The sequence below is a fragment of the Nicotiana sylvestris genome, chromosome 9, assembly GCF_000393655.2.
Source record: "Nicotiana sylvestris chromosome 9, ASM39365v2, whole genome shotgun sequence".
In the NCBI taxonomy this organism is placed as follows: domain Eukaryota; kingdom Viridiplantae; phylum Streptophyta; class Magnoliopsida; order Solanales; family Solanaceae; genus Nicotiana; species Nicotiana sylvestris.
In genome coordinates this window covers 189,072,992-189,097,546 of record NC_091065.1, presented here as the reverse complement: position 1 = coordinate 189,097,546, position 24,555 = coordinate 189,072,992, and the positions used below count along the sequence as shown (strand labels likewise).

The following is a 24,555-nucleotide window of genomic DNA, read 5'->3' as shown; positions in this document are numbered from 1 at the left end:
GCTTTTACTGCTTTCTTATACCTTGTTGATATGCCTTTACGTGATTTCTTATTGCTCAGTCTACATTTATTATCATTACTCACTGAGTTGGAGTACTCATTTTACTCCTTGCACCCCGTGTGCAGATTCAGGCACTTCAGGTCCTGCTTGCGGGGGTTGAGAGCTTCCAGCAGATTCGGAGTTACACTAGGTAGTTGCTCGGCGTTTGCAGCCTAGTGCTTCTCCCTCTATCTTATTTTCTTCTGTTTTAGTTATGTAATAATTGAGTAGACTCTTTCAGACTTGTAGTATTATTATAGATGCTCATGACTGGTAACACTCCGATGTCGGGCTATGTCTATTCCGCAACTGTAGTATTCACCTTATTTTGGGATTTTATTATGTTAAAGTCTTAATATTTATCATTATAATTGCTTAAAAATGAATTGAAAGTGTGTCGACTGGTCTTGTCTTCACGAGAGGCACCATCATGACCGGGTCCGGGTTTAGGGTCGTGACATAAAAGCACTGAAAAGTCAGACTTTGGAATTCACAATATTTTCGATCATATCAGTTGGAATATTAAAAATAATAGTAGTTTTTTATTTTAATTTTTTCCGACCAAGTCAATCGAAAACCTAAATCTAATCAAACTCCGGGATTTTGACTTTTATTGACCGACTGAATCCATCAGAAATTTAATTCCCGCAATTTTATGCCAAAATTAGCGACCAAAACTGTCAGTACAAGGTCAAAATATTTTTTTTTTGGCTATTTCCGACTGAAACAGTTGCAATTTTCCGACCTCTTTTTTAAGAGAAGGTTGGCTTATAGTCAGGTGGGACTACAGGCACCTCACGGGCTATTTGAATGCCGCTTACACTTTGGAGGAGTCGGCCTGTTATAGTAATCATGTCGGGACTGTTATAAGTGTTACCGTTGGAAGAGTATTTTTTTTAGAGGAAGAATTTTTAGTTCTTTTACTAGCTTAGATTTCTTGGACAAGGGAGGTGGGCAAGGGCGGGAGTGTGCATGTGGGGGGGGGGGGCTAAGTGGCATAGATGGGGTAGAAGTGGGTGTGGATGGGAGGGATTTAGAGTTTTAGAAAATATTTTTCGCTTCTTTGTAGCGAAGTTATTTATTTTATTTTATTTTTTTGAAATTGGAAGAAAATGTGTGAAATATTTTCTTCAATATATAAGCAAATCAAACAGAGAAAAGTAGAAAATATCTCCATACCAAACACACCTTAGTAGCTGTCGATCAACTAATAAGTGAACCTCACTTTCTTTTTCTTTTTTCTATTTTTTTTTTCCTTTCGTTGTTAATCCAGCGGAGGGTGATGGTGCGAGAAGAATTACTTATTTTATGAGCAGCCAGCAAGTAGAATCATGAACTGAACTGAACCAAGAGTTGACCACGATGTCGGAGCTAGTGCTCCGGTTAGCCGTGGAAAGGCTTCAGAATTTAGTGTTGGCAGATCAAGAAACTGCACCATTGAATCGATCAGCTAGCGGACATTTATATGCCATACTAGGAGAGCTAAAGCGGATGCAAGTTTGGTTAAAAGGGAAGACACAACACAAAGACAGAGTAAGGAAAATTGAAGAGCTTGATTATCAAATCGAGGATGTCATTGAAACTTATCGTGTTTTGGGACGATCAAGAAGAAGCTTATCAAACATAGAGATATTTAACGGCATCAAAATGATATGTATGAGATACGTTTGGATTCCTTTCGCTCTCCGTAAGATCAAATCTGATATTGTGAGCATCATCAAGGAAATCGAAGAAGCAGTTCCTGTAGCAGACAGCATCGAAAATCAAGGTCCAACGAGAAGCTCTCGTGCTTCGTACAGCAGTCTATTTGGGCTTAAAGAAGACCAAAAGCGAGTGCGTCAAGTTTTATTATCTCGAACAGGGTCCAACATCCCTGAGTCATCCTCCCAAATTGGGGTCCCAGTCATCCCAATATGTGGAGCTGTTGGCTCGGGCAAGACTACTCTTGCTAAAAGAATACTATACGAGGACTCAATCGTTAGTAAGGAGTTTAACACTCGCATCTGGGTTAATGTTTCCGAAAAGTTTGAAATCAGAGACATACTTAGACAAATACTTGTTTCTTGTCATGGGTGGATGAAGCACATGTTTTACAGCTCCGAAGAACAACTGCTTGAACGAATAGAGGAAAGACTTAAATCTCAAAGCACCCTAATTGTACTGGATGATATACGGTCAATAGAAGCTTGGGAAACCTTGTGTAAAACATTTCCAAAATTAGACAAGGGTAGCATTGTACTGGTAACCACCCGGGTAGGATATGTAGCGGAATACATATGTAGAAACGAGTATGTGCATACAATGACGCCTTTGAACGAGGAGGCTTTGTTTAGGGCGTATACAGGTCAGTTATTTTTCCTAGTCCAAACTTGTTTCAAATTATCCGATATTTGGTATGATCATACAAGTCTTGTATTTGATTCTGTTGTCTGAATTCTGCTGTACAGTTTATAATGAGTTACCAGACCACTTGAAACCATGCTTTGTGTACTTGGGTCATTTCCTGGAAGATCAAGAGATAGATCCCGAGAAGCTGTCCCATTTGTGGATGATTGAAGGCTTATTATCAACCGGAGAAAGCGCTAGAGGGGAGAGCACGATGGAAATGACAGAGCGATATCTCAGAGAATTGGCACTTAAGGGCATAGTAAAAGTGCAAGCAGAGGAAGTTCCCACTACTAAGAAATTCAAGGCTTGCAGCGTTGTTCAAGGAATAGAAAACTTATGTGTCTCAAATTGTGAACAAAAACATTTTCTCAAAATCATAGATTTAAGAGAAAAGGACTATTCGCTCTCATCAATTGATGTGCCACGTCGACTTGTGATATATCTGGGTAAGCATAGAGTTGATATTGAGCCTAAATTTGTTAAAATTATCCGGAGTCTTCGAGTGGTTCTTGGAAACATGCAGCAAATAGAAAATGAATTGATCTGGCCGAATGAAATGCTTAACCTCGACGAGTTCAGAGTACTCAGAATTCTTGATTTCGATGGGATTGATTTTCGAGGGCAGAAACTACCAACAGGTATATTTAATCTTGAACTCCTGAGGTATCTGAGCTTCAAAGAGTGTGTCCTAGAGGAGTTGCCATCTTCTATTAGCAAGTTGTCCTACTTGCAAGTTCTTGATTTGAGAGTGAAAAAATTAATTGAAACAAAAATTCCGAACGTCCTAGGGAACATGAGGAGGCTGAACCATTTATATCTTCCACTAAAGTTTGGAACTCAAAATGGTAAAAAACTAGGACTCAGTAGCTTGACTGAACTCGAAACACTCGAAAACTTCAACACGACGTTGTGCAGAGCTGATGATATCTTTAAGCTTCTTAAACTCCGGTATTTGGGAGCAAAAGTAGAAGGGAGGTTTGAGGACTTTGTGTCAATCACCAATTACATGAAAAGTACAACATCAAGAAACTGTCTGCATTCCATCGTTGATGTCATTGATTTTGATTGCTACGCGGAGGAAAGGCATTCAGTTCTTAGAGAATTGTTTCAGTGTCAAGTTGCTCGTATCTTGCACTTTAATGGACATATTGGCCGCCTACCATCATCTGACAAAATCTCGCCAAGTTTTACTCAGTTAGTTCTCAATAATTCTCATCTCAATGAAAGTTCCATGCCAACCTTGGAAAAGCTTCCTAATTTAGGTGTGCTCGTCCTCTCTGATGATGCTTATATTGCGAAGAAAATCATCTTCTCTGATTCAGGTTTCCCTAAGCTCAAACGTTTAGAACTCTTGAATTTGTGCTTCCTGGAGAAACTTGAAGTGGCAAATACAGCCATGCCTGTACTTTCCAGCCTAAAAATCAAGAATTGTGACAAACTTGAAAGCCTCCCTGATAGTCTGGAAATCCGTGCTTCCGAACATTTCTTAAGTATCATTTGGCCTGAAAAGGGAAGGGATTGAAATTCCCAAGCTTGTTTAAATGATTGTATGTACGTTTCATAATGTATCGTGTTGTATTGTATTGGATAAATCGTATTGTATATCGTCGTTTTTGTTAGGATCGAAAAAGTCAGGTGTCATGCAGAAGCTAGCAAAACAAACCTTGACCGACGAAAAATCATACAACAAAGAGAAATATACCAAAAGTGACACAAACATATACTGTTGTTCGGTCAACTGACTACGTCCACGACGGGGACGAGCAATTTACTATATAAAAAGAGAGTACAAAATATCAAGAGAACAACCTCAAAAGAGGCAAACACAAGTGACACATTAACACTTGTCGTGTAATGTTCTCCCCCTAAACACGAGTCTCAAGCCCCCTATGGCTACATTGTGGATGCTACTGAATGAGAAGGAAGGATCCTCAATTTATAAAAGTCAAAACCTTTTCCTACTAGAAAAATGACTAGTCAAATATGGAAGATTTGTAATTTCCTTCTACAAGAAGGAAAATCCAATTAAGGTAAACATTGTTGGAAAAATTGGATGATTATGGAGAATAAAAGGTTTAGTTTGAGGCGTGTCAAAGACACTGTCCTTAAGGATATTTCGCCCACACCGAGATGAATAATATTAGGCGTATCCCCCAGAATTCAACAAGCCCTTCTAGTATAAGTAGGAGCAGAAACAACAAAGATTTATGAGAAGAAAAACAAAGCACAAAAGAAAAGGGAAGAAAAGGTTTAACTTTTTTCACACTACTACCATGAACATAAGTTGATAGCTCTATATATATAATCCAAAAAACAATCTGAAAATGAAGAAACCTCCGTCCCGTAAAAGCTTTTCAATTACAATACATTAAAAATTAAAGTCCATAACCTATAAGAAATGAAATAAAATGGCCAGTATCGCAAACACTAACAAAAGCCATTAAGACTATAGATTATATTGTTAAGAAACGGTAAAATCAATAAAGGATACCAAACCGTTTAGACTTAAGTCCATAACGTTGAACTTAATAGCATTAAAATATAGTTATGGCCTCCAATCAATAGTTTTAAAATACTAAATTTGTAATTTGAAAATTATGCCATCAGTTACATTTTGTAATAAGACCAATTAATATTATTTTAAGAGAATGAACCTAGACATAATTTTTAAACAATTCTTTTTGAGATATTGAAACTATTTTTGTCTCAACAATCCCCCACATAACTCAAAAAGAATATTATAATAAAATAAGATAAAACTAAATTTGCTGGGTTTTCACAAATAAGGATAATGTGTCGCATTTGGTGTCTCTTGGACTATGAACCAGACCTAGATAAAATAAGATTAAACTTACAGAATAATTGGTGAAGTTTAGAACCTCTATGAACCAAGAATTGTTTTGTAAATTTAGTGTCTTATCTATCACATTATACCCTCACACACTTTGTTGTTTATCGCGGTTTTGCGCTAATAGGCCATGCGCGTGCCTGGTTTTCATGAGTGCGCTAGAAAATTTTTGTCATAAATTTCATAGGAGCGGCCCCACTCCACACTCATATAGGTCCATCCATCAAGTGTATTCTGCAGCACAATACACCACCTATAAAAGGCTATGGATTATTAGATTAAGAGTTTAATAACTCAGCCTCTCATTCCTTGCAGTCTTGCACTATATACACACACACACCCCATAGGAAGGGATATAATTTAATAGTGCACATTTTATCAACTAATGACTTGTTATTACTCATATGAACCGACTTCATGGGATCTCCAATCACATAGGTTGGGTTACCATCATAGTTGATATAACTCAAATTGGCAAAATTCTCATTCCCCTCGATGTTTCAGATATTAATTTTATTCCCAAAGGTCTAGTCAGAGGATCAGCCAAATTCACTTCTAACTTCACATAATCTATGAAAATAATTCCATCTTTCAGCAACTGATTTATCACATTATGTCTCAATCGGATATGTCTACTCTTCCCATTAAAGGATTTATTTTTAGCAATGACTATTGCAGCTTGGCAATCACAATGCATCGACACAGAAGGTGTCGGTTTTATTCCTAATGGAATACTTGCCAAAAGGTTCTTTAACCACTCGGCCTCATTGCCAGCTAATTCCAATGCCACAAACTCAGATTCCATGGTAGATCTAGCTATCATTGTTTGTTTAGCTGATTTTCATGCCACAACACCCCCACCGAGGGTGAACACATAACCACTAGTGGATTTTGTCTCATCTGAATCAGAGATCTAGTTAGCATCACTGTATCCTTCTAGTACAGTGGTAAATCCACTATATTTAATACCATAGTTCATGGTACCTCTCAAATATTTAATTACTCTTACTAATGCATTCCAATGATCATGACTCGGATTTTGAGTATATCTACTCAATCTACACACATCATATGCAATATCAGGTCTAGTAAAATTTATCAAATGTATTAGATTACCAATAACTTGAGCATATTTATTTTGATCTATAGCATCTCCCTTATTCTTTTTTAATTGACTACTAGCATCATAAGGAGTGCTTACAGGTACCACATCAAAATTATCAAATTTTTTTAAGAATTCTTTCAACATAATGTTTTTGAGTCAACATCAAACTATTGTCATCCCTTATGATTTTCATGCCTAAAACAACGCTAGTTTCTCCAATATCTTTCATCTCAAAATTAGAAGACAAGAAAAATTTGGTTTTATGACCAAATCAAGGCTAGAACTAAAAATAAGCATGTCATCTACATAAAGGCAAACAATAACATATGTATCATCTACATATTTTGTATAAACACATTTATCTACTTAAATTGATGAAAAACCATCATTAATCAATACTTGATCAAATTTTTTATTTCACTGTTTAGGTGCTTGCTTTAAACTATATAAAGATTTTAGCAATTACATATTTTATTTTCTTGGCCAGACACTATACAACCCTCAGGTTGCTCCATGTAAATTTCCTCTTCCAAATCACCATTTAAAAATGCAGTTTTAATATCCATTTGGTGAATAAAAAGTTTATAAATAGAAGCCAAGGCAAGTAAAACACGAATTGAGGAAATTCCAGTTACACGAGCATAAGTATCAAAATAATCAACATTTTGCTTTTGGGTAAAACCTTTTGCAACAAGTCTAGCTTTGTATTTATCAATGGAACCATCCGTATTGAGTTTCTTCTTAAAAATCCATTTACAACCAATGGTTTTAGCTCCCGGAGGTAAATCAACTAAATTCAAGTTTTATTTTGTAAAATTGAATTTAATTCTACATCAATAACTTCTTTCCAAAATGAGGCATCATACGAAGAAATAGCTTCAGAATATGTTAAAGGATCATTATTCACAAGATAAGTATAAAAATCATTACCAAAAGATTTTTCTCTCCTTGGTCTTTTGCTTCTTCTTAAATCCTCACTTTCAAAATTATTTTGAATAATTGGAACATGTGAAATATTATCACTTGGAATAATAGGAGCATCATAAATTTTCTCAAATTTTAAAGGAAAAATATTTTCAAAAATTCAGCATTTTTTGTTTTAACAATAGTATTATTTTCAAGTACATCACTTTTAACTACTAAAAATCTATATAATGCAATGCTTTCAGCATACCCAATAAATATACAATCTGATGTTTTAGATCCTTTTTTTTTAGGATCTGGCAACATAACTTTAGCAAGGCACCCTCACACTTTCAAATATTTCAAATTAGGTGGATATCTTTTCCTTAGCTCATAAGGAGTTTTACCCGTTTTCTTATAAGGAATTCTATTTTATAAATGACAAGCAGATAAAATGGCTTCACCCCAAATATTATCCGGAGCACCAGAACTAACAATCATGCTATTCATCATTTCCTTTAAGGTCTTATTTTTCCTTTCCGCTACACCACTTGACTATGGAGAATATGGCAGAGTTATCTCGTGAATTATGCCTTATTTCTCACAATAATCAATCAACAAAACAAATTCACCACCTCTATCGGATCTAACTCTTTTGATTTTCTTATCTAACTGATTTTCTACTTCAGATTTATAAATTTAAAACTTATCAAAAGCTTCATCTTTATTTCTCAACAAATAAACTTTTGTATATCTAGAAAAATCATCTATAAAAGTCACATAATATTTTTTCCCTCCTCTAGTCATAGTTTGTTTCAAGTCTCCTAAATCAGTATGAATTAAACTTAATAATTCAGATTCTCTAAATACTGAAGCACATGATTTCTTAGTTTGTTTAGCTTCTGCACAAACTTCACACTTATAAATATTCGAAAAATTAATATTTGAAATAAGACCTTCAGAATGCATTTTCTTAATAAAAGATAAACTAACATGTCTTAATCTAGTATGCCATAAATTAAAAGAATCAATCAAGTAAGCAGAAGTACTAGCATTTTCATTCATAACATTGAGTACAAACAAGTCATGGCTATAATAATCCTTGCCAACAAAATTATTATTCTTGGGCAACACGACCTTATCAGATTCAAAAGAAACCTTCACTCTCACTTTTCCTAATAATCCCATAGAGACTAAATTGGCTCAGATACTAGGAACATGCAACACGTCATTCAATGCCAAAGTTTTGCCATATGTGAGTTTGAGAAGAACTTTACCTTTTCCAAGAACTTAAGTAGTTCTTGAGTCACCAAGATAGACAACTTCTTCTCCAACTTGGGTGTAATACACAAAGTCTTTTTTGTTAGCACATATGTGCCTAGTGGCACCAGAATCTAACACCCAATCTTTCACATTGGCCACAAGGTTCACTTGGGAAACAACCGCAACAATTATATCATCCACTTTGGCTTCAGTCAAATTTACTTTAGCTTTAGTGGGATTGTCATTCACAACCTTTTTTCGACATTGAGCAACATAGTGGCCAGATTTGCCACACACAAAGCATATGCTTTTTCCTTGAAGGTTTGATTGTTGGTTTTGGGCTTATAACCATTTCTTTCATCATCCCTGTTACTTGATTTTCTCTGACGGTTGTTATCCTCCACAAGACTGCTTCTAGTTGCAATTTCTTTCCCTTTGACAACAACAGCGTGCTTGCGGTTAAAATTATCTCCACCAAAAATTGCAATTTTCAAAACATCGAAAAAATATTTGGCACATGTAATTAGCGATGCAACATAAATAGTAGGCATAGCGGGTGTAGTAGCAACAACAATAACTTTAGCAGCGTTATTCTCCATAATAACAACGTAAAATATCCTTAAGATTGTTGGAAAATTGGATGATTATGGAGAATAAAAGGTTTAGCTTGAGGTGTGTCAAAGACACTGTCCTTAAGGGTATTTCGCCCACACCTAGATGAATAATATTAGGCGTATTGGCACAAGTAATTGGTGATGGAACAACAACAAAATCAGTTGGTGCAGTAGGTGTATCCATCAATAGATATAAATTCTCCATAATATAAATCCGATTGAGACATAATGTGATAAAGCAACTGCTGAGAGATGGAATTATTTCCATAGATTATGTGAAGTCAGAAGTGAATTTGGCCGATCATCTGACTAATCCTTTGGGAAGAAAATTAATATCTGAAACATCGAGGAGAATGAGACTTTTGCCAATTTGAGTTATATCAACTATGATGGTAACCCAACCTATGTGATTGGAGATCCCATGAAGTAGGTTCATATGGGTAATAACAAGTCATTAGTTGATCAAATGTGCACTATTAAATTATATCCCTTCCTATGGTGTTTGTGTGTATATAGTGCAAGTCTGCAAGGAATGAGAGGCTGAGTTATTAAACTCTTAATTGAAAAGCTTTATGGCTTGGAGGTTTCTTCATTTTCAGATTGTTTTTTGGATTATATATATAGAGCTATCAACTTGTGTTCATGGTAGTAGTGTGAAAAAAGTTAAACTTTTTCTTCCCTTTTCTTTTGTGCTGGGTTTTTCTTCTCGTAAATCTTTGTTGTTTCTGCTCCTAGTTATACTAGAAGAGCTTGTTGAATCCTGGAGGATACGCCTAATATTATTCATCTCGGTATGGGCGAAATATCCTTAAGGACAGTGTCTTTGACACGCCTCAAGCTAAACCTTTTATTCTCCATAATCATCCAATTTTTCCAATAAAAATGTTGTCCTTTCCTTCATGAGACAGGAAAACCAATTATGGTAAGAAAATTTGGACAAACTTCTAACAGTTTCATGATGTTATGTACTAACAATATAGAGAATAAACTTGTAATATTACAAAGAAGAAGTAAGATACATAGTAAAATTATTATATAAAAAAGCAGCTTAATTGATAAAATAGGACTATTTAAAATAAAGAACATTTAAGCCGTCATTTCCTATCAAATTTTAAAAGCGATGCAACGCCAAGATCTTGGTAAACAAAAAGTTAAGGTTGGATCCACATCGTCATTAACTTGAGATTTGTGATATTTTTTCTACAGATGCGCAATCTGTGTGGCCTGTTTCACAGAAATACACCTTTCTTTCATTTTTATCAAATTGAATAAGATCTTGTTCCCCGTTATTGCTCCTCTTTTCTCCCAAACTGAAATCTTGTTTCGACAAGGTGAACTTCTAGTGAAGTTTTAGGTTAATTTCAATCAATTAATGCTAGCTTTTATGTAAAGAATTTATTGTATACAATCCAGTCACGACATACAACTTGTATATACAATATTTGTTGTATACAATCCGGTCAAAACATATAACATAATTACACCTTGCATACAACTTGTTTACAATTATGTTGTATATGTTTTGTTTGTAGTTCGTGTTGGCCCAAGTAAAGGTTAGTTTTAAAGACTGACAAAGGAACTCAGGATGACCCAGGTCCATCCCTCAGGTGCACAAAAACGGGCAGATTCGAGCATGTGGGTTGCACGTGAAGGAGATAAGCTTAACTCAGTTTATTTAATATCTCCTGATCGAAAAGGTTGCATAATTGATAAGGAGAAGGACTCCTTAATCAAAGAGAACACTATCCAAGATAGGGAAGGAGTTAGAAGTTGAAATCAACTAGAACTCCTCCACCAAGGAAGAGTTGCATCAAAACTCTAGTTATTTCTTCATCTACTAACTCTATAAATTGCGGGATGTTCTCACATTACAAGTGTTGCACAAAAACGTAGAAGTTAAACGTGAATTGGGAGCAAAATAGAAAGGCTTTTGCAAGCAATTCGTGTGTGATTCAAGTGTGCAAACCTGAAGCTACATGAACCAGATTGAAGAACCAGCTCCATAAAGAGTTTTATGTGTCTTTCTTTATTTCTAGTTCAGTTGTAGTAGGTGTTTTCATATTGTACTTTTCAGGTTTATCTAGAAGCAATTGTAATAGGTACTTTGAGTATTCAAGTTAGAGTTAACTTGAAGTTGTCGCAACAGTTAGAGGCTGGTTGCTACAACGGGATTAGAGGTAATCCTTAGGGTTACAAAGAGTTTTGTAAATGTTGTTTTGGCTCAGTGATTTAGTGAAGTGTTGGGGAAAATTCTACTAAGTAGTAGGTCGTGGTTTTTTTTCACATTTTGAGCCAGGTGTTTTCCACGTAAAAATCTTCGTGTTCTTTATTTTATGTACTTTTTGTTCCGCAAACAGTAGTAGTTAGAACACCTAGAAGAACCATGTTTTTCTAGAGCAAAAATTGGGTACCACACAAATCACCCCTCCCCTCCTGTGTGGTATTGACGTTTAGAACATCAATTGGTATCAGAGCAGGTTATCCTTGAAGAGGCTAACACCTTAGGAAAAGATCAAAATGAGTCACCACCTGGAAACTGGGAAGGTCAATCCACTGATAGGCCTCCACTCTTTAACGGCCACTACTATTCTTGGTGGAAGAACAGGATGAGAGATCACATCATAGGAGAAGACTATGAACTCTGGGACATAGTCATAGATGGTCCTCTGGCAACTACAAAGAAGAATACTGAAGGAGAGGATGTGCCAAAGACAAGAGTTGACTGCACTGCTGAAGATTTGAAGAAATGGGAGAAGAATGCCAAGGCCAAGAAATGGCTTGTGTGTGGACTAGGTCCAGATGAGTACAGTAGAATTCAAAGTTGTACCACTGCTAAGGAAATCTGGGATACTTTGCAAGTGGCTCATGAAGGAACACCTCAAGTGAAGAGGTCTAGAGGAACACTGCTATATTCTCAATATGAGAATTTCACCAGGGAGGACGGGGAAACCATCCAGAAGATGTATACAAGGTTCACCACACTGATAAATGAACTTAAGTCTCTTGGAAGGGTTATTCTTGAAGAGGACAAAGTTGAAAAAATTTTGACAAGGGTTCTGCCAGTCACTTGGGAAAGCAAAATCACTACCATTCAGGAATCAAAGAACATTGCCACACTTAAGTTGGATGAGCTAATTGGAAATTTCACTACCTATGAACTTAGAAGGCAAACTATGAAGATAGATTCATCAAAGAAGGAAAGGAGCATGGCACTCAGAATTACTGAAGGTGTTGATCTAGAGGAGGATGAAATGACCATAATCACAAAGGACTTCAAGAAGTACCTAATGAGTGGAAAGGGTCCTTCCAGAAGTGGAAGCTACAACAAACCAAGGGTTCCTGAAAAACAAAACAATGAGGGGTGTTACAAGTGTGGGAAGACTGATCACCACATCAAAAACTGCCCTCAATAGGAAATTGAATGGAAGAAGGAAAGAGTTGAACGAAGGAACAAGTTCAACCTAAGAAGAACAAAGGATCAACAAAGTCTATGGTTGTTGCATGGGGAGAAAGCTCAGATGAGGACTCCGAGGGTGGAGATCGAGATGAACAAGCACTTATTGCAATTGGAGAATTCGATGAGGAATCTGAGGTAAGTATAATTTATCTCAAAGATAAGATTAAGTTTTTGTCTAAAGAAAGGCTATCTGAGTTACTCCTGGATTTCATTGATGAATCTGAGGATTTAAATAATGAAAAGGAACAACTGTCTAAGGAATGTGTGTTTTTGAAAGCTAAGTGCAAAAATCTGGAACTTAGGGCTAGTGAAAGTGAAAGTAAAAATGCTGAGTTAAAGAACCAGGTTCATGAACTTGACACCACTATCCTAGAGCTTAGATCTGAAAATCTAAAATTGAAATTAGGAACTGGTAAAAAGAAAGCTGATCACACACAACTCACTTTAGAAGCAAATGTAGGAAAAATGAAAGATGAGTTGTACAAAAGAGATTAGCAGATAAGAGTCCTTGAGGAGGATCTAAACAAGGTTAAACACAAGCTAGACAGAACCTGTAAATGAAATAGGTCCTCCGATGCACTTTCATGGCTACATGAACACCATAGTAGCAATAAGAGAGGACTTGGCTACGGGACCTCTGAACCTAAGTGGAATCCCAAAAGCAAGTACCTCACACTTCCTGAGAACATAATTTTCACACACTGTGGTAAAACTTGTCACTATAAATCTGAATGTATTGCAAAAGAAAAGGCTAGCCAAGAGAATAAAGAATTTGTTCAAGGGGAAAATAGGTTGTCAGGTTGGGCTAAAAAGAATCTGATTCACCCTTTTGCCTATAGAAAGGGACCCAAACTAGTTTGGGTTCCTAAGACTAACCCTTGATTTCCTTTTGTGGGTCCAAGTGAAGGGAAGCAGCCAAATATGGTACATGGATAGTGGCTGCTCAAAGCATATGACAGGAAGCAAGAACTAGTTCCTTTCACTTGAGGACCTCAAAGGAGGTAATGTCTCCTTTGGAAATGGGAAGAAATGTGAGATCATTGGGATTGGAAAGGTAGGTAAGACTTATTCTTACTCTATTGAGAATGACTACTTGATAGATGGCATAAAATACAGCCTAGTAAGACAATAACAATTGCGTGATAGAGGTAACTTGGTAGCATTCACCTCTACCAAATGTTTTGTGATTAATCTTACCACTAACGAGATTGTTTTGCAGGGAAAAAGAGTAAACAATACATACATTGTAGATTTGTCCACACTTTCAGAAAATGAACTCACTTGCTTAAGTGTGTTGGATAATGATCCCTTCCTTTGGCACAAGAGTTTTGGACATGCAAGTCTGAGTCAACTCAACAAATTAGTCTCCAAGGATCTGGTGATAAGACTGCCTAACATCAAGTTAAAGGAAGACAAAGTTTGTGAGGCCTGTGTAAGAGGGAAGTAGGTAAGATCCTCTTTTAAATGCAAGAAAGTGGTAAACACTACCAGAACGATAGAACTGGTCCATATGGATCTCTGTGGTCCAATGAGAACATTAAGCGAAGGTGGTAAAATATATGTGATGGTGCTTGTTGATGATTAATCTAGGTTTACTTGGACATTGTTTCTAACATCTAAAGATGAAGCATTTGCCATGTTTACTTCTTTTGTTAGAAAAATTCAGAAACAACTAGGTAATCAACTTGCATCAATTAGGTCTGATCATGGAAATGAATTTGAAAATGCTAAGTTTGCTGAATTTTTACATGCTACATAAATAATTGCATGACTAGACCTCTTGTTATGAAGATTCTCTATGAGTCACTTAAAGGGAGAAATTTAAATATATCCCATCTTAGGGCATTTAGATGCAAGTTCTTTGTGCACAATAATGGCAAAGACTCCCTAGGTAAGTGTGATCCCAAAAGTGATGAGGAAGTATTCTTGGGATACTTTTCACATAGTAAAGCTTATAAGATATATAGTAAAAGAACTATGTGTGTAGAAAAAGTGTATATGTTATTTTATTGAAAAACTAACATTCTTTCTAAGAGGCAGGAATAAGATAATGAAGAGATAGGGCTGATAAGAAATTCAAATGGTGAAACCACATCCTGAATATGCATCACAGGAAGGAACAGGTGATGGAACAGGTCCTTCTACCCAGGGCAACATGACAGGGGGAACTGACTAGAGAGGAACTGATCCTCAAACCTCAGGTGAACCTATTCCTTAGTAACAAAACCAGGAAGGAACATCCAAAGAAATTGACACTCCTATTGCAACATCCACGAAATTGGATATAGATGAACCTGGTTCATCTGTTGATCAGAAGTTGTATAGGGGAATGATTGGTTCTCTTTTATATCTCACTACTAGCAGACCTGACATTGTGTGCAGTGTAGGTCTTTGTGCTCGATTTCAGTCAAATCCAAAGGAGTCCCAATTGACTAATGTAAAGAGAATATTGAGATACTTAAAAGGCACCACTGACCTTTGCCTTTGGTATCCAAAAGGTGGTAATTTTAACCTAGTGGGATATGCTGACGCTGATTATGCAGGTTTCCTAGTGGATAGGAAGAGAACCTCATGTATGGCACACTTCCTTGGTTCATGTCTTGTGTCATGGGCTACTAAAAAGCAAATTCAATGGCCTTATCTACTGCTAAAGCTGAGTATGTTGCTGCTGCTTCAAGATTGTACTCAATTGTTGTGGATCAAGAAACAGTTGATGGATTTTGGTATTGAAGTTGGTTTCATCCCTATTTTTTGTGATAACACTAGTCCTATTAGTATGACTAAGAATCTGATTCATTATGTGAGAACTAAGCACATAAATGCTAGACACCATTTTTGAGGGACAACTATGAGAAATGCTTGATCACTGTAGAGTTTTGTGCTACTGACAAGCAAATTGCTGATATATTCACAAAAGCCTTAAGTAGAGATCACTTTGAGAGGAACATGTTGGAATTAGGGATGATTAAGATCACCTAAAAGGACCAGTTCAAGGTTAAACGAAAAAAATTGAAAAACAAATATTTGGTTAGAAAGTCTGTAAATTGTGTATAGTTAGATTAAATCTTGCTCAATCTCATACTTTCCATAGTATACTCTTGTGCGATGTGTTAAAATGACTCATTAATCACTAATGATATTTTCTCTATTTTGGCAAATTTAGACTTACACAAGAGAATTATCAGTGAAGAACCTGGTTCATCAAGATAACACGGTATGTTTTCTACACTCTGCATAATTTGAAATAACTATATTTGGATCATGAGCAGAGTCCTACCAAATACCAAAGTTCTTGTGAACTTATCCGTTACAAGTGAACCGGTTACGTTCAAGGCTCCTGACTGTATTAAACTATCTAGATTCTTTTAAGTCTTCTACTCAGGGGGGAAGAAAGTGGTTCTTCCGAAATTGAACATGTATCTTCTGATTCTAAAGTTTCTCCTAAGAAAATTTCTAAAGTTGCTGCAGATTTGGAAACTAGATTTGTAGGATCTATAGCAGGTGTTGAGACTACAGAATCTAGAGAAGTTGGTGGTAAAAATGAAAAACCAAAAGGAGAGCAAGGGTGCTAGGAGTATTGTGAGGGGAAAGAGGACAAGAGTGGCTGATTTTTCACCCACTCCTGTGAGTTTAACCAAAGACGCATGTGTAATGGTTGTTTGGGGAGATGAACCTAGTTCATCTGTAGAGGAAACCCTCGCAATACCTGCAGAAAAAAGTGACTAAAAGCTATAATTCAACTTCTTGATAGAGTTATTAATGGCACCAAAACTCATATAATTCCCTATGGCTTCATTCTCACAACTATGCTTGCACATTTCATTGTACCTATGAAAAGGTGGGAGGTTAGTACAAGCATGGATTATTTTTGGGTTAATACTCTGCTTGCTTGCGATATGAAGTCAATGTCACTCCTAAAGAACCTAGTTCATCCAAAAAGATACCAGTGAATAGCAAGGTCAGAGCCTTGGTGTAAGAAAGTTGGGCTAAGGATGCTGAGATTGAAAGGCTGAAGAAGAGGTTGGTTGAGATGGAGACTAAGAGAGATGCTCTCAGAACTGAGCTGGCAAGAGAAAAAGAGAAGAATGATGGCAGTCTTCAAGGGTGCTGAAACTCCTCCAAGTTAAAAACCAAGCACCTAGTTCTTCCCATCCTTAAGCCTCCTAGCCTAGCGTAGATTAACCAGTGACCCAGTTCGAGATTTTTTGTTTCTTTTGCTCATGTTTTTAGTATTTTTATTTCTTCTTATGCTTTGTGGTAGAATCTTATCAATCATCAATGAAATTCACTGTCTTTGCTCTAACTGTTTGTTTATATTTCTTTGATGGTTAAAACTATTAGCTTGATCTATGATGACTAATCCATGATTTCATTTGAAGTAGCCTCAGTGGCCATGAGTAAGCTTTAAATCTGGTTATCTTACATTTTTTATGCAACTTTTCGATGATGCCAAAAGGGGGAAAAAGGTTGTGCTTTAAACAAGTGATGTTTATAACCTAATGTACCTGGTCCTGGATGATAAGTGATAAAAAGGAAAAATGTTTCTAACATTTGAGCTGAGTTGAAGCAAGGCCTAAGCTTATGAAAAGCATAGAGTTTGTCATCATCAAAAAGGGAGAATTTGTTGGCCCAAGTAAAGGTTAGTTTTAAAGACTGACAAAGGAACTCAGGATGAACCAAGTCCATCCCCCAGGTGCACAAAAATGGGCAAATTCGAGCATGTGGGTTGCACGTGAAGAAGATAAGCTTAACTTGGTGTATTTAATATCTCCTAATCGAAAAGGTTGCATAATTGATAAGGAGAAGGACTCCTTAATCAAAGAGAACACTATCTAAGATAGGGAAGGAGTTAGAAGTTGAAATCAACTAGAACTCTTCCACCAAGGAAGAGTTGCATCAGAACTCTAGTTATTTCTTTATCTACTAACTCTATAAATTGCGTGATGTTCTCACATTACAAGTGTTGCACAAAAACGCAGAAGTTAAACGTGAATTGGGAGCAAAATAGAAAGGCTTTTTGCAAGCAATTCGTGTGTGATTCAAGTGTGCAAACCTGAAGCTACATGAACCAGAATGAAGAACCAGCTCCATAAAGAGTTTTATGTGTCTTTCTTTATTTCTAGTTCAGTTGTAGTATGTATTTTCATATTGTACTTTTCAGCTTTATCTAGAAGCAATTGTAATAGGGACTTTGAGTATTCAAGTTAGAGTTAACTTGAAGTTGTTGCAACAGTTAGAGGCTGATTGTTATAACGAGATTAGAGGTAATCCTTAGGTTTACAAAGAGCTTTGTAAATGTTGTTTTGGCTCAGTAATTTAGTGAAGTGTTGGGGAAAATCCTACTGAGTGGTAGGTCGTGATTTTTTTTCACCTTTTGAGCTAGGTGTTTTCCATGTAAAAATCTCTCTGTTCTTTATTTTATGTACTTTTTATTCCGCAAACAGTAGTAGTTAGAACACCTAGAAGAACCAGGTTCTTCTAGAGCAAAAATTGGGTACCACACAAATCATCCCCCCCCCCTCTTGTGTGGTATTGACGTTTAGTACACCAGTTTGTATGTAATTTGTATTTCGCACTTGTTGGGATCGAAATAACATGGTGCATGCGAAAACTAACAAAGAAAACCTTATCGACGATAAATCAGACGATAAAGAAAATATATTAAAAAAAAGCATATTATATTAATATGGTTTGGTCAAGTGACCTATGTATAGCTACTAATATTAAAAGAAAAATATTATTGAGAGAATAATTTCTCCCTAGAACAAGACTCTTTAATAACTATATTGTGGATGTTATTGTTATTGTTGTGAGAAGGAGAGATCCTCAATTTATAGATGTCCAAGACTATTCCTCAAGAAAAGAATAAGGTATATGAAGATTTATTCATTTTAGGAGTCTTTTTCCTTCCATCAAGAAAGAGAGTCCTAATAGGCATGTGTGTCACTGTATGTCCAGTAATACACTGGACATACAAATAACATACAACTTATTGTTCTTCTTACTGTTCGAGTTTCAATGTTAATACTTCACCAAAGTCCCTCAAATTGGCATATAAACTCCAAAAGAGCGGGACAAGCAGGACTGTCATACTTCTACCTGGAAAGCTTCTAAGAAAGGATGCATATGTCACCTTAGGCGAATCCCACATTGGAATGTGAGACGAAAGTGAGAGAGCCTTATAAGGCACGATATAAATTCACATGGTACGCGTGTTTTTAGAGGTCGATGTGCCATGGCTCGAAAGACAAATCGTGCGGATCTAGGCCCAAATCGCACAATACATGCCATGGGCTTGGATCGTGACAGCTTCACCCAAATTATAAAGATTTTCTATTGTAATAAGACACAACTTCCATCAAAAGTGGGAGGTTCTCAATTTAAATTAATGGCTCTGTCACTTTTGTTTTGAGTTTGTATATTGGTATTTATGGTGTGTTTAATACGAAGGAAAATATTTTTCCAAAAAATATTTTTCAATTTTTTTATGTTTAGTTGGATTAAATATTTTAGAAAATAGTTTTCTCATGAACTCATTTTTCTTCAATTGGACGAAGATGTTTTCCTTATCAAAAAAAGGGAAAACATTTTCCAAAATTTTCTTCAATCTTCCCACCCTATTTCCCATTCCCACCAACCTACATCACCCTACCCCACCCACAACACACCCACCCACCCCCCACCACACCCACACGCACACCCACACTAACACTGACCAGCCTCACCCCTACCCAAATTACAATTCCCACCCTACCCCCACCCCATCCTCCACCCTAAATAAAAATATTATTAAGAGTACTTTCTTTTTATGTTGTAGATAAAGTATTTCCTTTCTAATTTCAACAAAATGAGTACTTTCTTTTCATGTTGTAGAAAGAGTACTTTTTTTAAAAGCAAAAAAAGAGTATTTTCTCGTTAGTTATAGAGCACAAATTTCAACATTATTTTTGTATGAAAAAGCAAAGCAACACATTAGTTCCTTAGCGTTTGTGTCAATTTTTAAAAGAATAATTAAAAAAAATTAAAAATAAAATCCTAAAAACATTGGGTATTTGGGTTAGGGGTGGGAGGAGAGCACATAAAACATGAGGATTTGGGGGAAGGGGTGAGGAGAGTAGCATAAAAATTATTTTTCTAACAAAAATTTTCTACTATCTAACCAAACAATAGAATATATTTTCTAAAAAAAGTTTATCATTCACAAACCAAACAAGAGAAAATAAGTGATTTTTATTTTTCAATGAAACATTTTTCTTCGTACCAAACACACCCTTGATTTTGGTAGAGGTAGCAAGTGTTGGCCACGACTGCGCGTGCTAGTTATACAATAACAATCTGGCATACCACTAGTAACTGGCTATATTATGCTCCAAGCTAAAGAAAACTATTAAGAAAAATTTGATAAAGCAAAATATTGCCCCTTGCAAAATGAAGTGAAGGTCTTTCATTACTAACAAACTAAAGAATATACGTGTCATGACCCGAATTTTCCATCCTCGGGACTGTGATGGCGCCTAACATTTCACTTGCTAAGCAAGCTAACATTAGAATAGTCTTAAGCCATTTTTGAACAATTTAAATTAACTGAATGTCAGTTAAAATAAAATAACTAAAATAAAGTGTGAAAAGTCATAACATCTAAAACAGCTAAGAAGAACCCCGAATCTGATGTCGCAAGTGCACGAGCTACTAGAATAATACGGATAAAAGATTGAATGAAAATAAATTTGTCTGAAAGAAAATACAAAACTAGGATAAGGTAGAAAGAGATATCAGGGCTACGAACGTCGAGCAACTGTACCTCAAGTCTTCGTCCAACAGTCAACTCGAGTAATCTATTGACCGCCATTGAGATCGGCTCCAAAATCTATACAAGAAGTGCAGACTGTAGTATGAGTACAACCGACCCCATGTACTCTGTAAGTGTCGAGCCTAACATTGGCGAAGTAGTGATGTGGCTAAGGTGAGTCACACACAATAACCCGTTGTAATGACCTTGTAGGTCGTTTTGAGAGTATGAGCTCTGGTACCCAATTTATTGCTCCATCTATCTCATTTTATGGTTACTTGACTTGTTGGGGTGCTTAGTGTCGGGTTCAGGAAAGTTTCAGAGTGGAATGGGATAGATAGCCCCTGAATGTGAAGTTTGAGATGTAAAAGTTGAGCGTAGTTTGACCTATGTGAAGACGACTCTAGAATGGAGTTTCATCAGTTTCAGTAGTTCTATATGGTGATGTTGGTCTTAAGAGCATGTCCAGAGGTTGATTTGGAGGTCCGTAAGTCATTTTGGTGTTGATTGGCGAAAGTTAGAAAATAGGAAGATTTTAGAAAAGTTTGACCGGGAGTAGACTTTTTATTATTGGGGTCGGATCCTGATTCCAAAGTTAGAGTAGGTCTGTAATGTCAAATATGACTTGTGTACAAAATTTGAGGTCAATCAGACGTGTTTTGATAGGTTTCAGCGTCGGATGTAGAAGTTAGAAGTTCAAAAGTTCATTAAGCTTATATTGGGGCGTGATCCGTGATTTTAGCATTGTTTGATGTGATTGAAGGCTCTACTAAGTTTGTATGATGTTTTAGGACTTGTTGGTAGGTTTGGTTGAGGTCTCGGGGGCATCGGGTGAATTTTGGATGGTTAACGGATTGGGATTTGGTCTTGGAAAATGGCTGAAGTTCAGATATCTGGTGCATCTGCTTTCATTCTATGCGTTTGCGAAGGTATTGTCGCATTCGCGTAGAGGAGTTGGAGATTACTGGAAATTTAGCCTTCGCGTCGCGAAGCATTGGAATCTCAAGTCTACGCATTCGCGAGAGGGTCTACGCGTTCGCATAGAGATATGGTCAGTGGGGCATCATTCTTTTAGCCTATGCGTTTGCGAGTGGGGCTCTGCTTTCACGGAGGCCTGAGCAGCAGTGTGCATCACGTTCGTGAGTGGGCCCTCATGTTTTCGTAAGAGGTTTCATTGGGCAGTGAATTTTTTTGCTTCGTGAACGCGAGGCAAGTTCCGCGTTCGCGAAGAAGGAAACACCTGGGCATATTTAAATGCTCAAAAATGAGGGTTTGAGTTCATAACAAAAATAATTAATTTGGGAGCTCGGTAGGAGGCGATTATTGGAGAGATTTTCACGTGGGTGTTTAGGGAAAGTGGCTTGTCTAACCTTGTGTGGGAAAATCCCCTCAAGATTTGGAACTGTTGTAACAATTTGTGTTATGTGAGTGCCGTGTATTCAAGGTGACGAGTGCGTACATGGGCTAAATGTTGAAATTCCGCCTTTTGTAAGTAGTTTCCTCTCTATGCCTTAATAGAGTTATTCTAGCTCGTGTAACCATCATGTTTAGCCAAATTTCACATGTCTACGTGTCTCAACTCTTAATTGAAGTTTGTATAATATGCTTAGTTGAATTACCTGTTTTACTTGATTCTGTATTTGTTCTTTAACTCTAGGATTCCTTGCTTCTATTATCATTGTTTGATTTACTACGTGTTGACTTTTGTGATTTTTGAGTGAATATTGTTTGGTTGTGGCACAAGGTTTCTTCCGTGCAGAGTGTGATTGGCACGAGGTCTCTTCCATGCAGAGTGTAATTGGCATGAGGTCACTTCCGTGCGGAGTGTGATTGGCAAGAGGTTTCATACGTGCGGAGTGTGATTTGGCATGAGGTTTCTTACATGCAGAGTGAGATTATGGCACGAGGTTTCTGCCGTACAGTTATTGTTTTTCCTTCTTTTGATATGTTGTTTGTTATTGTTGTTGTTGTTCCATAACTTGTAAGATGTTCGTTTCCTTACGTGTTGTAATTGTCTTCTTGTTTTCCCGTGTTGTTGCTTTTCCGTACATTCTTATTATTCATTAACCTGCCATTATCATTCTCATTTCGCCTTCTGCCTTATTTTTATATTCCAGTAGGGCCCTGATCGTCACTACTCTACCGAGGTTAGGCTTGACACTTACTGGGTACCATTGTGGTGTACTCATACTATGTTTCTGCATATGTTTTTGTGCAGATCCAGGTACATCCTACCAGCCTCGATAGTAGAGAGTGTGTGCTGCTACCTGGAGACTTCAAGGTACATCTCCCAGCGTCCGCAGAGCTCAGAGTCCCCCTCTATCCTTATTATGTTGTCTTTCTTATTCTCTTAGACCCTAATGTATAGAGACATTTAGTACTTTCTTTGAGTTTGTGACTTGTTAATACCGAGTTTTGGGAGTTGTGTCTTCTCTAAGTTGCAAATTTTACTTGTACATGGCGAGCGGCAGTTTTCAGTTACATATATCTATTTGTTGATATTGAGTTATTAGTCGTTGTTTTTCATTTTTTTTCCGCAATTGTTAGTCTTATCTTGTTTTACAGATTACGTGTCATCACAATAACCTACGGAGGGAAACTTGGATCGTGAAAAGTTGGTATTAGAGCTCTAGGTTCATAGTTGTTATGAGTCACAAGCAGGTTTGGTAGAGTCTTGTGGATCGGTACAGAGACATCTGTACTTATCGTCGGGAGGCTATGGAACTATTAGGAAAAAATTTCACTTCTTTGATTCCTTATCATGCAAAATTGTTGACTTCAGGATTCTTAACTTCGGTCTTCTATTCTCTCACAGATGGTAAGGACACGTACAGTTGGATCAGATGAACAGACACTCGTAGTCCCTATTGGAGCCGCGAAAGGCCGAGCCGGGGTAGAGGACGAGGACGTCCACGTGGTACGGCCAAAGCACCAACACTAGCTACTATAGAGGATCCACTTGTAGCTTTAGTCGGAGCGTAGGCACCTGAGAAGCCTGTTACTACACCAGCTCTTTAGGAGACCCTTGCCCAATTTTTGAGCATGTTCAGCACTTTAGCTCAGGCACGGTTAATCCCACTTGCTCCTGCCACATCTCAGGCTAGGGGAAGAGCACAGACTCCCACCACCCGCACCCCAGAGTAGCGGGTTCAGGTCGACTAGGTTCCAAAGGTCATACCAGTACAGCCGGTAGCCCCAGTCCAGCCCGAGGTTAGGGCAGCAGTTTCTGAGGAGGAGCAGGGCAGGCTTGAGAGGTACAAGAAGTACCACCCTCCTACATTCAGTGGTTTGCCGTTAGAGGATGCCTACGTTTTTTTTGAGAAGTTCCATCGTATCCTCTGTACTATGGGTGTAGCAGAGTCTAGTGGGGTTTCTTTCACTGTGTTCCATCTTAAAGGAGCGGCCTATCAATGGTGGCATGCATATGAGTTGGGAAGTCCGATCGAGGGAGCTTCACTCACTTGGACTTAGTTCTCAGATATGTTCTTCAGGGAGTATGTTCCCTAGAGTCTTAGAGATGCATGGCGCACAATGTTTGAGCAGTTGTGTCAAGGTTCTATGACTGTGTCAGAGTATGCAGTCCGGTTCACTGATTTGGCTAGACATGCACCAGCATTGGTTTCAACTGTTAGAAAGCGGGTTCGTCAATTTATCGAAGGGCTCAACCCCAGCATCAAATTTAGCATGGCCCGAGATTTGGAGATGGACATTGCATACCAGCATGTAGTGGGGATTGGTAGGAGATTGGAGGGTATGTTGATTTGGGAGAGGGAGGAGAGAGACGTCAAAAGGTCTCGAGAGTCTGGCACATATAGTGGTACTCGTGCCCCAGCTGCAGCTCGTCAGGGTAGGGGTTATGTAATTTGCCCTGTTCATTCAGCATTTTTAGCTTCCAGCAGTAGTCTGGCCACTCCTAGGCCCCAGGCTCCCTATTATGCACCACCATCTTCTGGTACACCTCCTACAAGGGATGCTTTTAGTGGTCGGACCAGCCGATCAGGCCCGAACCAGCCACAGTAGCCACGTCCTCCGAGAGTTTGTTTCGAGTGTGGTGACACTCATCATATGGTGAGGGATTGCCCCAAACTTAGCAGGGGTACACCTCCATAGACTACTCAGGCATCGCGTGCTCCACTTGGTCCTCAGGTT

The 24,555-nt window shown here is 37.5% G+C and overlaps 2 protein-coding genes across 2 annotated transcripts; both read left to right on the top strand.

The window, feature by feature from the left end:
- The first annotated feature begins 1,226 nt into the window (after positions 1-1,226).
- LOC104226500 (disease resistance RPP8-like protein 3) lies at positions 1,227-4,046 on the top strand. The gene is made up of 2 exons (XM_009778513.2): positions 1,227-2,383; positions 2,487-4,046. Exons 1-2 carry the CDS (start codon positions 1,402-1,404, stop codon positions 3,947-3,949), a joined length of 2,445 nt encoding a protein of 814 aa, XP_009776815.1. The 5' UTR covers positions 1,227-1,401; the 3' UTR covers positions 3,950-4,046.
- Positions 4,047-9,192: 5,146 nt separating this feature from the next.
- LOC138878740 (uncharacterized) lies at positions 9,193-12,573 on the top strand. Its single transcript, XM_070158429.1, has 3 exons — positions 9,193-9,244; positions 11,633-11,925; positions 12,049-12,573. Exons 1-3 carry the CDS (start codon positions 9,193-9,195, stop codon positions 12,571-12,573), a joined length of 870 nt encoding a protein of 289 aa, XP_070014530.1.
- Positions 12,574-24,555: the final 11,982 nt, after the last annotated feature.